Source organism: Chanodichthys erythropterus, chromosome 11, assembly GCF_024489055.1.
Source record: "Chanodichthys erythropterus isolate Z2021 chromosome 11, ASM2448905v1, whole genome shotgun sequence".
NCBI lineage: Eukaryota > Metazoa > Chordata > Actinopteri > Cypriniformes > Xenocyprididae > Chanodichthys > Chanodichthys erythropterus.
In genome coordinates, this window is record NC_090231.1 from 25,417,522 (window position 1) to 25,431,881 (window position 14,360).

A 14,360-nucleotide genomic window follows, 5' to 3' on the forward strand; every position below is an offset into this window, starting at 1 on the left:
AGATGGCTGCCGCCACGGCTCTGTATATCTTCCTCACCCAGGATCCAGTCCCTGACCTCAGTCCTGTGATGGTTTCTATTCCCTACCAGAGTCCATCGGCGACTCCCTTCCTCGTCCTGAGTCCGGTGGTGACTCCCTTCCTCGTCCCGAGTCCGGTGGCGACTCTCTCCTTCGTCCCGAGCCCGGCAGTGACTCTCTCCTTAGTCCTGAGCCCGGCGGCGACTCTCTCCTTCGTACCGAGTCCAGAGGTGACTCCCTCCTTCGTCCCGAGTCCAGAGGCGACTCTCTCCTTCGTCCCGAGATGGATCTCACCCCTGAGTCCGCTCCAGCCTACAAGCCCGCTCAGGAGTCCGCTCCAGCCCACGAGCCCGCTCAAGTCCAGGAGTCCGCTCCAAACTTGGCACCAGCCCCTGACCAGCGTCCACTGATGGCTCCAGTCCCCGAGCCAGCTCCAAACTCCACTCCAGTCCCTGGGTCCACTACAGACTCCGCTCCAGCCTGCAAGCCCACCCCAGACCCCGCTCCAGCCCAGAGACCCATAGTTCCTCCCAATAATTTTTTTGGGGGTGCGCCATATACCTGTGGCCATAGTAGCTGAGCCTGGGGTCAGGACCGAGGCCACGGAGTCCACACCGCCATGGTGCCTTGAACTGCCTGCACCTCTATGGCCCCTGAACTGTCAGTGCCGCCCTGGCCCCCTGGAGGCATCCTAGCCAGTGAGCTCCTGCCCACGGCCTCCAGGGTGCACACCCACCCTCCCCAGTTGGACTCTTTTGAGGCACGAGGTCGCACCTTCCGGGAGGGGGGAGTAATGTCAGGGTTCTTTGTTTATGTTCTGTCACATGTTCTTTGTTCTTAGTTTTCCCGCCACAAGTTTGTTCCCTTGGTTACCCTGATTTGAGTTCATTAGTCCCAGCTGTGTCCTGTTAATTAGCCTTGTTTGCCCCTCTGTTTGCCCTGTTTATATTCCCTGTGTTCTCCCTCAGTCCTGATTGGTTCTCGTCTGTATTGTACATTTGTGTTTAATGGTGTTTCCCTTGTTTCCTGGATGATTATTAAAGTCTTCCTTTATGCATTCCTCCTCATCGTGAGTGTTTATTCACTATGGCACATGACAAAACTTTGCTGTTCTCATTTGTGCTTGAAGGTTATTTGGATATTATTATTTCCAACAGAGCTTCTCTTGTAGCACACCTTGTGAATGATTTTGAATTTTAGTCACTGATTCATGAAAAACAAAATTATGGCTGAATGAACATTTGTAAAGCCGGTGCAGGACAGAGGGTGGAACTAATACATGACTGATTACTTTGCTGCCTTCTTGCTCATTCAGTCCTGTTTCTTCGAGCTGAAAATTAAGGAAAATTTAAGTAACGACAATTCCTATTAAGACTTGTTTAAATTGCTTTATATTTCTTAACCAAATTGTGTTTGTTTAACTTAAGCTTGTAACTTGTGTTCTTATTGCACAGATGATTGTGTCTTAAAATAATAGATTACATTTTATTGTCACTTTATCTCTAGCCAATAACAAGAAGTTTGACGCACACTTTGACATCATGCACACACACTGATACATAATGAAAGAAAGCAGGCCTATTGTGTAACAGTCATAAAGTCATTTGAGCTAGGGCTGGTGTGAGCAGGTGGTTCTTCTGTGAGACGTGACTGTTGAGGTTATACGCTGTCTCTCTCTGGATTTTAAGGATTTTTTTTGATACTGTTGTGTGAGTGTGTCTGCTTGTGTTTTTGCTTACATCAAGAACTGAATGAGCTAGTGAACTGTCTGTCGGAGAGAGCTCAATGAGGGTGTGCGTACAGGCCTCATTTCTGCTCTGTGTCTTGGCGAGTGTATCACCCACTCCATGTCTGCCTGAGCAGTTTTCTTGTGCGAAAGGAGGCTGCGTGTCTGAGGAGCATGTATGTGATTTCAGAGAAAACTGTGAAGATGGCAGTGATGAGACTAACTGTATGTATTATTCTTAAACACTTCATATTTTTTTCATTTACACTCTTCAGCTTCTTTTTCGGCTCTTCTACTTGTGTATGTTTTCTGTGCTTACGCAGGTAGCTCTTTGAAAGTAATGGCCCTTTCTTTTCCCTCTCTGTTGACAATATGGTTTTAAATGCTCCTAAAGGCCTCATGTGTATATAGTGAGATTTATGACGCACTCATAAAGTGGCACACTGGAAGGTCTACAGATGAGATACAACAGTGCTTTTATAATATTGATTAAATCTCTCAGGGGGTTTTACTAGGCAGAAAATTACGGAACTGAGGTTGATGTATTAAGGTGGACCCCTATTGCTTTTGTTTTGCACATTCATCCTTTTAATGATGATAAGTTAATTTGATGATGATAAATTATTTTTGATGTCCAACAGAACATTTATTCTGTATACCTATTATATATTATAGTATATCTAATCTCTATTGTATGATAACATATTTTCAGTCAAGCAAATTAAATGTGTTGTGATGGATTCCATGTTGAGTTACATGTTTTCATTGGTCTCACACATAAACAAAACATAATGTTACAGATTTTAAATGATCAGAAGACACCAGTGTTTGATTTACTACTGTAATGGCCTGAAATAGCTGTGAGTTTCCTCTATTGTAGGTTCCCAGTTTGTGAGATGTGACTTTCAGGAAGGTTTCTGTGGTTTTGAACATCATGTTTGGATGAGAGGCTCAGGCTTGAGTCGGCCCAGTACTGAGGCAGACCATAGAGAAAATGTGACTAGTAAGTAAAACAGTTAATCTTACATCTGTATGGACAATACTTAAAAGCCTACTGTATCGTATTTGATACATGAATTTCTAAAGCCTCTAAATTATCGAATTATTGAAATCCTGTTTCACACATTAACTGCATTCTTTTTTAGAAAGTATAGTAACACTTTACAATAAGGTTCATTAGTTAAACATTAGTTAACTAACATGAACTAACCATGAGCAATACATTTGTTGCTGTATTTACGTTAGTTAATGAAAATACAGTTGTTCATTGTTTGTTCATGTTAGTTCACAGTGCATAACTAATGTTAACTAATGAACCTTATTGTACAGTGTTACCGAAAGTATGATATATATCATACTTTTAGGATAAATCTAAAAATGCCTACCACTGGGTCATGGTACATGTGTCTTTTTTTATTAAAAAAAAAAAAAAAAAAAATGTATTTATCAAATATGATACAAGAGGCTTTTAAAGAATATTTTTATGTACATCTCTCAGTCATTGTATTGCATTATATGTTGTTGATCATAAAACTAAGCATTTAAATGTTATATTACTAAGATTTTTTATTGGGAGAAATAGAGTAACAAATTATTTTTATGTGCATTTTATGTAAGTATTCTTTTACACTGTTGTGAAAATATCATTGATTTACATTACAAACTATCACAATTTAATCTTTTTGATATATAAAGAAAATCTATTTTTCTCAGTTTGGGCCTCAGAATGAAGTTTTTCCTCCTCAAGTGTGAACTTCATGTGATACAAAATCCATATATAATACAAACACATATGCAAACTTTTTTTTATATTGTCTTTTATATTTTGTCTAAAGATTAAAAAAAACTGTTCGATTTTAAAAGAAAAATAGATTTGTATTCTATTTCGAATTTATTTTTCTGACTACTCAGGATACTGTTTATTCTTTTTTGTCAGATCATTGCCTCTATATACAATCCGAAAATGGAGAAGGAGTCACTGCTGAAATATACAGTCCTCTTTTCCAGCCTTCACAGACATGCTGGGTATAGAAAAACATTATCACTGTTTCTAACTAAACATCTTTTAGTGTTGTATTTCATTCTATTTTTAAATGAATTTATAAATCCTGGTGCCATATAAAAATAGTAGCTTATTTGCTAAACTACCATCTGCTTTGAGCAAGCTATATATCAAAATGCTAATTTTCATAACATTTATTGTGTGTTATTGCTTTTATACAACTGTTCAATAATCAAGAAATGAATATTGACTTACATTTTAGATACAATATTGTCAGTTACTTTGTCTGTTTTTGCTCCGCCATTGAAAATACAGTAGTGGTTTTAACATTAAGTGGGATCTGACGTACAGAAGCCAATAGCACATGTTGCTAAGTGGCACTTTCGGTCTTCATTGGGATGGGCCAGTGACATTATCGTGGAACACTGACACTGCCTCGTGAAACATGTCACCGTATGTTGTGGGTTTTGTGACTCCTCCAGTAGTGACCTGCAGATGAGCTGAGCAGCTGTGACCTAATTGTGACAAAATCCTATAAATAGCCCAATTCACTGATATTTTAAAATAAATGTCAATTAAACGCATTTAAGTCGGAAATATTTTGTTTTGAAATGCCAGTACTATTGTATCTTGTTTATCACACAAAGTCACAAACTGCCCATTCTAGGAAAGACACAAAATAAATCTATCATGGGTCACTACACATTACCAGTTAATAAAAGTTAATTTTGCAAGATGCTGCATGCTCACCGGTAGGTGTCAGTATAAGTAAGTGTAACTCTGGCCAGAGAAAGAATCTCATCTATGGCTTTAATATTTAAAAAATAATTTTATGAAATTATGTAATGAATAAAATCCATTTTTTGTTGTAGGCCTACTAATTAAAATAAATACAAAATGGAAGTAAAGCTGCAGCCCCTCACGGACACTGCCGCATACACCGCAAAACATAATGTAAAGTCCATGCCTGGTCCTCTCTTGTCTTGCACTGTCATCACTCCTCCTTTTATTTATCCAGATCTCCTTCTGTGAGACTCTTTCCCATGGCTCTCTGCCTCGTCCTGCCCGCCACAAGCAGCATCTTGTTAAATGCTTTGCTCAAGCACCCGATTAAGTGATTGGAGCACTTATCAACTGCCGTGGCTACACGCTCTTATTGACAGCAGAGAGTTATGCATAGGCTGTCAGAGCCGTGACACAGTGGGCAGTGCATGAACTCGTTGTGATCTATGGTTACAGATGCACTGCTATTGGATTTGGAGTAATTCACTTTAAGCATTTCTCTGCTTAAATAAAAATAAGATGACATTGAACTTGGCAGGAAGATGGCTTTGAGTATGAAATGCTTTCAGCTTTAATTTGGTCTCATTTGGCTAACCACTGAATATCTTTAATGTTTCTTCTTTAAAGCTCAACATGTGTAATGAAGCGAGCAATGCACCGCTTGAATCTTTTGTTCAACATTCTTTTGGGGAATTTACATTTTGTGTCCCTTTGTTGTCTTTTCCTTTGAACAGCTAACTTTCTATCGTCATATTGGGGTGCTGACAGGGGCTTTGCAGGTTCTGATCCAATTCAAATCTTCAGGAGAGATGGAGGAGGTCTTGTTTCAGTCCACTTCCAATCCTTATCCACACACTCTTCCCTGGATGCGAACAGTGGTGGTGTTAAACAGCAGAGAGGAGTTTAAGGTTGGTGTTGATGTACTGAATGAGGGGTTATGTGTGTTTGGGGGATTGGGTATAATTGTTTGAACTCATGAACAAAAAGAAGTAGTGGTTACACTTTATTTTAAGGTGTTCGTGTTACAGTGTAATTACACATTTAAGTATTGAGTATTATTAATTAACTACATGTACTTATAGGCTTAAGATTAGGGTGTGGTTTAGGGTTAGTTGCATGTAATTTTGCACAGTTTATAGTAATTAATATATCTCTGTTTTACCATTTATTTCCAAGGAAAGATTGTGTTTTTCCAACTTCAATCTTTCCTTGCTGTAAATAATCTGTTTGAGAACTTTCAGTCTGGTTTTAAGGCTGCCCACAGTACTGAATCTGCTCTTTTGAGAGTGTTAAACGACATCTTTTTAGCCACTGATATGGGTGACTCTATGGTTCTCATTCTCTTAGATTTATCAGCGGCTTTCGACACTATTAACCATTCTGTATTAATCAATAGACTGAAATCTTGGGCGGGTCTCTCTGGTACAGTTCTAAAGTGGTTACAGTCATTTTTATCTGACAGGAAATATGTGGTTAGGCTAGGAGAATTTTTATCTTCCACTGCTTCTTTCCCCTGTGGCCTTCCGCAAGGATCTATTTTGGCCCCCTCCCTATTTTCATTATATATGTTACCTCTGGGATCTATTTTTAGAATACATTGAGTGTCGTTTCACTTTTATGCTGATGATACTCAAATATATTTACCTTTTAGGAAAAATTATCCACTGGCCATGACAGCTCTTTTAGGTTAAATCCTGGTTATCTCAAAATGTTTCATTCTTAAATAAGGAGAGAACTGAAGTAATTGTTTTTTGGCCAACCAATGACGGCCTTTAAAAGTGGAGTGGCATGATCCCTTTTTTTTCTTTTTTAAAAGAAATCTAGAGGCAGCATTTTGGACCAGTTGAAGACGGGCAATTTGAGCTTTAGAAATGCCACATAATGAGTAACAGTAATCGAGACGTGATGTAATAAAAGCATGCACCGCCATCTCCAGAGTCTTATCAGTGAGGAAATGTTTAATTTTTGCAAGTATACAGAGCTGATGAAAACTGGACCCAACCACAGTGGAAATTTGTTTATCGAATTTTAATGAGTCATCTAAAATAACACCCAGATTCCGTACCTGCACAGCAAAATCCCCAGAATTAAATCAACTCTGCTCAGAGAACATATGGTCCCTCTCTACACAGAGTTAAAATAACACTGAAACAGAGCTAAAATTAATGAGATGATATACTGTTTGTGGAGTTGTTTAATCAGATCTTGAGAGATTTAATGTCTTTTATCTTCAGTTGATTTCATCTAAGGCTGTGGCTGGAAGTCCTTTGTAGTTATTGTGTTTCTCTTCAGTGATTCTGCTTGTTAACAGCAGGTGTTCATCACTAATGCTCAATCATAACTTAATCGGTTAATTATCTCATTAACTTTAACTCTGCTTCAGTGTTACTTTAACACGATATAGAGAGGAACCATATGTAATCTGAGCAGAGTTTATTTAACTCTGGGGATTTTGCTGTGTATGAAGACCTAAAAGCCGACAGGGATCCCAGGTCAAAATTAAATGCTTTCATATTTTCTGAAGGGCTGTTCAATTTAGAATACATTTTAAAATCTTACTGTTTGTTTTTAAATCTTTACACAATCAAGCACCCGGCTACCTATTTGAATTGCTGCATCAGTACATCCCCTCGAGAAGCCTAAGATCTGGTGACCAGAACCTTCTTTTTATCCCTCACTCCAGACTTAAGCGTAGAGGTGACCGTGCCTTCTCTGTAATTGGTCCTCGCCTCTGGAATGACTTGCTAGTGGAGATCCGAATGGCCCCTAGTCTGACCATTTTTAAGTCTCTTCTAAAAACCCATCTGTTTTTATTGGCCTATTAGGTTTTATATTCCTTATATTTTCTATTTGTGTTTTATTTTTTTCTGGTTCTTTGTTTTAGTCTGTTTTGTGTGCTCTTACTACACTTATGATGCTGTTTCTTTTGTGAAGCACTTTGGTAAATCTTGTGGCGGTTTTAAATGTGTTATATACTGTAAATAAAGTAAACTTGAAACTTGAACATGTAACAAGGACACAAATAAATTGTTACAGATGTATGGTATATAGTTGAATCAGTAAAACATAACTGCTGTGAATCTACAGGTTGTGATTAGAGGATTGATTTTCAACAGCAGTGACCCATATGAAGTTGTTGCGATTGATGATCTGTCCTTCAGCAGAGAATGTGTGGCAGCAGGTGGGTGAACACTAATATATCTTTTCATAAGTCAAATCAAGTTTCAAATCCAGTTAGGCTGTCTAAATCCAAAAAGCAACTTCAAGTTGTTTAACAGGAAGTTTAACAGGATAGTTCAACTAAAATTCTGGAATAACTAATAATAATGTAATTACAAACCTGTATGAGTTTCTTTCTTCACTGAAACATAAAATATTTTGAAAAATGTTTCAACTGCTTTTGTCTATATGGTGAAAGTCAATGAAATTTACTTTCATTGTTAGGTAAAAAAAAAAAAACTTTTCTGTTCAGGTTTGATATGACATTAGGGTGAGTAAATGATGACAGAAAAATTATTTTTGGGTGAATTTTTTCTTTTTATAATCTTATCTATACTTATTTATTCAGTGAGTTATCCAGTATCTATGATTGCTCCTCCTTCAGATGTCCATTTTTGAGTCATGATATTGCTGTTTGTAAAGGCACAAAGAAGTTATGTGATGGCTCTGCTCACTTTGGTGTGGTTTCTGAAGGGTGTGAGGTGCAGAGGGCTCAAGAGATGCAGGAATATAAAGCTGTAAATAAGGTCTAATACATTTACAGCCCTTTGCTGGATGAACTGGGACACCAGGGGGATAACAGTGATAGGCAGAAAGGGAACCTCAGCAACTTTCTAATTTACAGTTCAGCCCAAGTTAGAAGGACCAAGAGACATCAGTTACATTTAGAATTTATGCAAGTGCAATAATAAAATCATGGAGTGTTTTTTTTTTTTTATCTTCTAAAGATTTTATAGTTCTACATTAGAGATTTAATCTTTGATTAACTATATTTTATACATTTATCATTAAAAAAATGCTTAGCTTTTTACGAGAAAACATAAACATGATTTATTTTTCAACATTTGGACCTGCACAGAACCGAACAAGGTTGACTGTAAATTTTCTATTAACAAGTGTCTCAAAGTGAGGTTAACGTGTTTGGTTGTAAATATGTGTGTGGGTGCGGCATGGGTGTTACGGTAACACATTATTGTGAATTATTTCAGCAGTACCTTGGACAGTCCAATTAATCATAATAATGTGGCCATGTTCAGATCTACATCACATGACATGGTTAAAAGTGATAATGCAGGATGAAGCTCTCAGAAGCTCTCCACTCCATGAGAGACAAATATGTTGGCTTTATTGTTTTCTACAGAGACTGACATCAAGGCACCTCTTCCAGCTCACTTTCACTGTGGGGCAAATATGAAAATATGTGACTTTTATTTTGACTGCCTCAATGGAGAGGACGAGGCCAACTGTTGTAAGTATAGACTTGAAGATCAAAACAGCTTGAAGGTGAAATGATTCCACTGGAATATGAGCCATGTCACTATTTAAGAAACATCTACTTTGATATCAAAACCTCTTGCAGCAACTCATAATGTAATAACTGCACATAATGTAATAAGGATTACATTATTAAGGTAATAAAATGTTCATAATAAATGTTCAAAATGGCTCATAATGTAATAATGATTTTTTTTTTTACATAATGTAATAGGTTATTATATTACAATCATAAAAACACTATAGCAACTTATAATGTCATCACTGTTCATAAGGTAATACCAGCACAATGTATAGGTGAAATGTTTACAATATAATAATTATCTTTCAGTATAATAAATTTGGACACAAAATGCAATTAATAACAGTTTTATCAGTTTTATGTAAAAAAGCTATTACACACACACAAAAAAAACAACAACAACAACAAAAAAAAAAAAAACTTATTAGGCTACATTGTGAATTCAACCTTTTTCATAAAAAATATTCTAATTTTGTTATTATGACATGCTCCATTTGAGTCACTTTGTCCCATAAATGCATTTTTAAGTGTAACTTCACAGATTTTCAACCCGCTTTGTATTGTTACAATGTCGGAATATGTAAATTAACATATACCTGTTTTCCTTGTAACCTGGACCTGGAAATTCACGTTTATTTATCAGCAAAAGTCTGTCAGATGACGTGTTTATGAAAACTACAGATTATACTTCCGCATTTTTGTAATCTTGCCCTGGGACAGTCGGATCGACAGAGGGTTATTAACAGAACAGTAATTTCAAGGGTAGGTTTATCACTGAAAATTGTATCATACTGTGTCTACTCTTTAAACAGCATTATGTGAAAACAGAACACTATTCTATTTCACTATTTCTATTCTGTTCTTCATTGGCTGATGATCTGGCTTATATATATAAATAATGTACAATAATAATAATATAATAACAACATCAATAATAATAATAATAATAAAAATATAATTAGTAGTAATAATAGTAGTAAAAATATATTTTGGTGTCCAGAATTTTTTAAATAACTACAAGACATTGTTCCGAAGACATATACAGAGTTTCATAACGATATGCTTATGCATTCGTAAGGTATAGCATATTATGCCAAAATTCAAAATGACAGATGCCCAAACATGGAAATGTTGGATATCATTTGACTCAGTATGCTGTACCAAATTTAAAGAGACCAATCTCCCAAATTTTTGGTCAAACTGTTCAGAAGTTATAAGCAAAAATAGCCATGTTCAGTAGGTGGTGCTGTGCTGAAATTGTGCAAGTACTCTCAAGTCATGCTTGTGATGATATATACCGAGTTTGGTCTGAATATATAGCCTCACGTTCATTTTGGCGTGCTATTTGTCAAATTCGTTCGCACAGATTTTGATCTGTGTGCCAAATTTCACAACATTTTAGGCTACGTCTACACTAATCCGGATATATTTGAAAACTGAATTTTCATCTAAAAATGCTCCGCGTCCACACTATCATTTTCAAACGTTTTCCAAAAGTTGCTCATCCACACTGAAACGCATGAAAACGCTTACATCCCCCTACTGCGCATGAGTAAAGAGTTCGACCTGCGTCATTCCCGCTAGGCGTTTATTTACTTTCCGGCTCTTTGAAACTTTTAGGAAATGTCGAGGAAAGGCACTGAGTTTTTTAAATGGACCAACAGTGTGGTGGAGTTGTTGCTGCGAGTAACACAGGAGTATAAAGTGGCCAAAGAATGCGAGAATGTAGACTGGGAGACTTGTCTTGGCTGAATTTTTCATATGACTGCATCACATGACTAAAAATGCATCATCGTATTCAAAAGCCTCTGTTTTCACAGTCCACACTACGACGCGAAGATGGTATTTTCAAATTTATACGCTTTGGAGAGCGTTTTCCAAAAGCTATGTTTTCGTTGACTTAAAACGCCGTCTCAGTGTGGACGGAAGGCCAAAACGGAGAAAAAAATATATGTTTTCGTATTGAAAACATACGTATGAACGTATGAAATACGTATGAAAACGTATTAGTGTGGACATGGCCTTAATTGGCTGCTATAGACTCGAGAGCAGAGGAAGAAAAAGAAGAGGAAGAAAACAGATACAATAGCTGCCTTCGCACCTTTGCTGTTTGGCCTCTAATAACAATAATAATTACATGAATAGGTAGTTTAAGACTGGATTTAAATTTTAAAAATGCACTGCTAAGGTTATACCAATTTCTTATGTATAAAAAAGCTATTACATTCATGACAAAATGACAATGTTTTTTGGTGAGCTTATAATGTAATAAATTGCTCATAATGTAAAAACTGTTATTACATTATGAGCAGAAGATTTTTTTACATTTTGAGAAAATTATTTCATTATGAACATTTTATATTATTTACATGTGCCCTGGGTCCGTGTTCTATTTACTTCATATGGACTCATTTCTCACAATCCCCCACCTAGGAACCAATCATGCACTCACGCCTGTTTCCCATCAGTGATCTTTTATAAGCTGCACTCACACACACACACACACACACACACATACACACATTGCTGAGTATTGTTTAGCCATGTTTTGACGTTGTCTTCGTGTTCCTTGTTCCTTGCCTTTCCTGTGTTTTTGACCCTGGACTGTTTCTTTGTTTGATGATCATTTGCTGCCTGCTTTGACCATAGCTTGTGTTTGGATTACTCTCTTGCCTTGCCTTCTTGTTACTGTTTGCTGGTGTTTGACCCTCTGCCTGTACGACTATGCTCTTATTAATAAAGCCTGCACGTGGATCTCCAACTCCGTGTCCCGTCCCATACGTTACAGAATACTCAGACACACCAAGATCCAGCGGCTTTTATGAGCGTTTCCAGCCACGACATGGATCCAGCAGTACGTCTTGTCCGCCTACATCAAGGTAATTGTACCCTTGAGGACCACATCCAAAAGTTTCTGGACATTGCACATTCATCTGACTTGCCTGACTTTGCTCTAGTTGATTTCTTCTGTCATGGATTAAACAAACCACTGCAAGATTTAATCAGTTATGGTCCCTGAGGGTCACTCGCTGAATTTTTGGATTTTGCAAAATCCAAGCTCAGCAGAGCTTCCTGAGCCCTCAGCCGAAATGGCTGCCATGCCTGAGCCCTCAGAGATGGCCATTATGGCCACTGCCATTTGGTGTGTGGTCTGCGCACACATCGACTCCAGTCCCAGAGCCTGCTCCAGTCCATGAATCGATGCCCGAGCCTGCTCCAGTTCATGAATCTGCTCCTGAGCTTGCTTCAATCTATGAGTCCATTCCTGAATCCACCTCTGTCTATGAGTCCAGTCCAGTGTTCATCCCAGTCCTAGAATCCAGCTTCATGGTCATACCTGAGTTTCCTGTATGCCTTGACATAACCATAGAAATTGTTCCTGAACTGTCTACCTGTCCATCTGTCCAGTCTTCTTCGCCCTGGTCATCTGCCGTCTTCCTCTCCACGGACCTGGCCCTCCATCCCACCCCTGGTCCGCCTCCGCTCCATCTCCGTCCTGGACTGTTTAGGAGTGTCTGGAAGCCACTTCTTTGAGGGGGAGCTCTGAACCAATCATGCACTCACACCTCTTTCCCATCAGTGATCTTTTATGAGCTGCACTCACACACACACATTGCTGAGTATTGTTTAGCCTTGTTTTTGACCTCGTCTCCGTGTTCCTTGCCTTTCCTGTGTTTTTGACCCTGGACTGTTTCTTTGTTTGATCGTTTGCTGCCTGCCTTGATTATAGCCTGTGTTTGGATTACTCTCTTGCCTTGCCTTCTTGTTACTGTTTGCTGGTGTTTGACCTACTGCCTGTACAACTAAGCTCTTATTAATAAAGCCTGCATGTGGATCTCCAACTCCGTTGTCCCGTCCCATACGTTACAACTACGTAAATAATGCAATACTTATTACATTATGTACAGTTATTACATTATGCTTTGTTATTGCATTATAAGTTGCTACACCCCTATTTTTTCTGGTTTTACAATAAGCAATTGACAAAGTTTCTGCATAGGCACTGGTTTAAAAACTCCACACTGCCTTGAAAGGGTGGTTTTATCCTTTCCATTATTATTTCATTATTCCTTCATAATGTTTATTTGACTTTCAGCGGCACAGTGTGATTTCGAGTCTGACTCCTGTGGCTGGTATGAGCTCATCCAGGGAGATGGATTTGAATGGGTAAGAGGCTCAGCTGATGGAGTCTCCATAGAGTATCTAGACCAAACACCACCCCAGGACCACTCGACTAATACAAGTGCAGGCAAGAGCATTCACATAAATACACATGATATGCCTTTGTCTCACAGTTGCAAAAGATGCTAAATTGTAGATCTGACCTATAAACTGAATCAACTGATTTTATCTTAACATTTCAGTTTCTCTATGAAGAACCTTTACTTTGTTTGCAATAGCACTGAAACATCTTTTTTTTAACATATCATTTTACTGATAATGTTTATCTACAAATCATCTGGGTGTAGACACTGTGTGTGAATTAGACTAAATCTCCATCTCCATACAAATTAACCCCCCAATATTCAAAACCATCAGTTACAACCCCCCCAGTATTTCAACATGAAAATCACAGTAGATCTATACTAACATATGTATAATTCATTTATTTTGTAACAATTTTGTTTCTAATCGAATATGAGTTTGTCATAATAAATTAGTCAAAAAAGTACCCCCCTTCCATTGAACCGATTGGTAACGCCCAACCAATGCGCGTCGCACTTTCAACAAAACAACGCGAGTGGAGCTCTATGTTTGAATGGAGAGCATGGGTAGCTCCAAAAAATGAAGAGAACAGTTTCCCAGCCGACTATATTAAACTTCTGTTCAAAGAGGGACGTTAAAAAGAATAAAGCATGTACTGAGAAGGAGGTATGAAAACATTGTAATAGCTAGGTACACTCCACATATATTTTAGCTATCTAATCCATTGCAATTTAGCCATAACTATCAGTGTAACTGTAACCAGTTACCAAAACAGCCGTCTGTTTTGTTACTTCATTTATCAATAGTTATCAGTGACAAAAGTATTCACTTCGGTGTTTTTTTTCCTCCTTAATTAATCTGAGTTTTGAATGAATTGGCTTGAATGAAAAATTTAAGTAGCTCACTCATTAAAACGTCAAATCGCTGCCACCTACTGGCGGTTTCAATATTTAACAATTTCTTTTTAGAATCACTCCGTTATATTAGAATTTGATGAATGGTTATAGATAAATTCCATAAGGATAGATAGAAAATTAAAATAAAATAATAACAGGCAACATACCAACGCTCAACCCCCCCAATGCTGAAACCAAATCTACGCCCTTGCT

General features: G+C 37.8%; 1 protein-coding gene across 1 annotated transcript in view; it reads left to right on the top strand.

Annotated features, from left to right (window-relative positions):
* Positions 1 to 1,626: 1,626 nt before the first annotated feature.
* malrd1 (MAM and LDL receptor class A domain containing 1) overlaps positions 1,627 to 14,360 on the top strand; it is a 47,674-nt gene continuing 34,940 nt past the window's right edge. Inside the window, exons 1-7 of the mRNA XM_067402104.1 lie at positions 1,627 to 1,969; positions 2,625 to 2,747; positions 3,681 to 3,769; positions 5,264 to 5,437; positions 7,617 to 7,710; positions 8,890 to 8,997; positions 13,142 to 13,294. Coding sequence (XP_067258205.1) covers positions 1,804 to 1,969; positions 2,625 to 2,747; positions 3,681 to 3,769; positions 5,264 to 5,437; positions 7,617 to 7,710; positions 8,890 to 8,997; positions 13,142 to 13,294 — 907 coding nt within the window. The 5' untranslated portion in view covers positions 1,627 to 1,803. The remainder of the gene's footprint in view (positions 1,970 to 2,624; positions 2,748 to 3,680; positions 3,770 to 5,263; positions 5,438 to 7,616; positions 7,711 to 8,889; positions 8,998 to 13,141; positions 13,295 to 14,360) is intronic.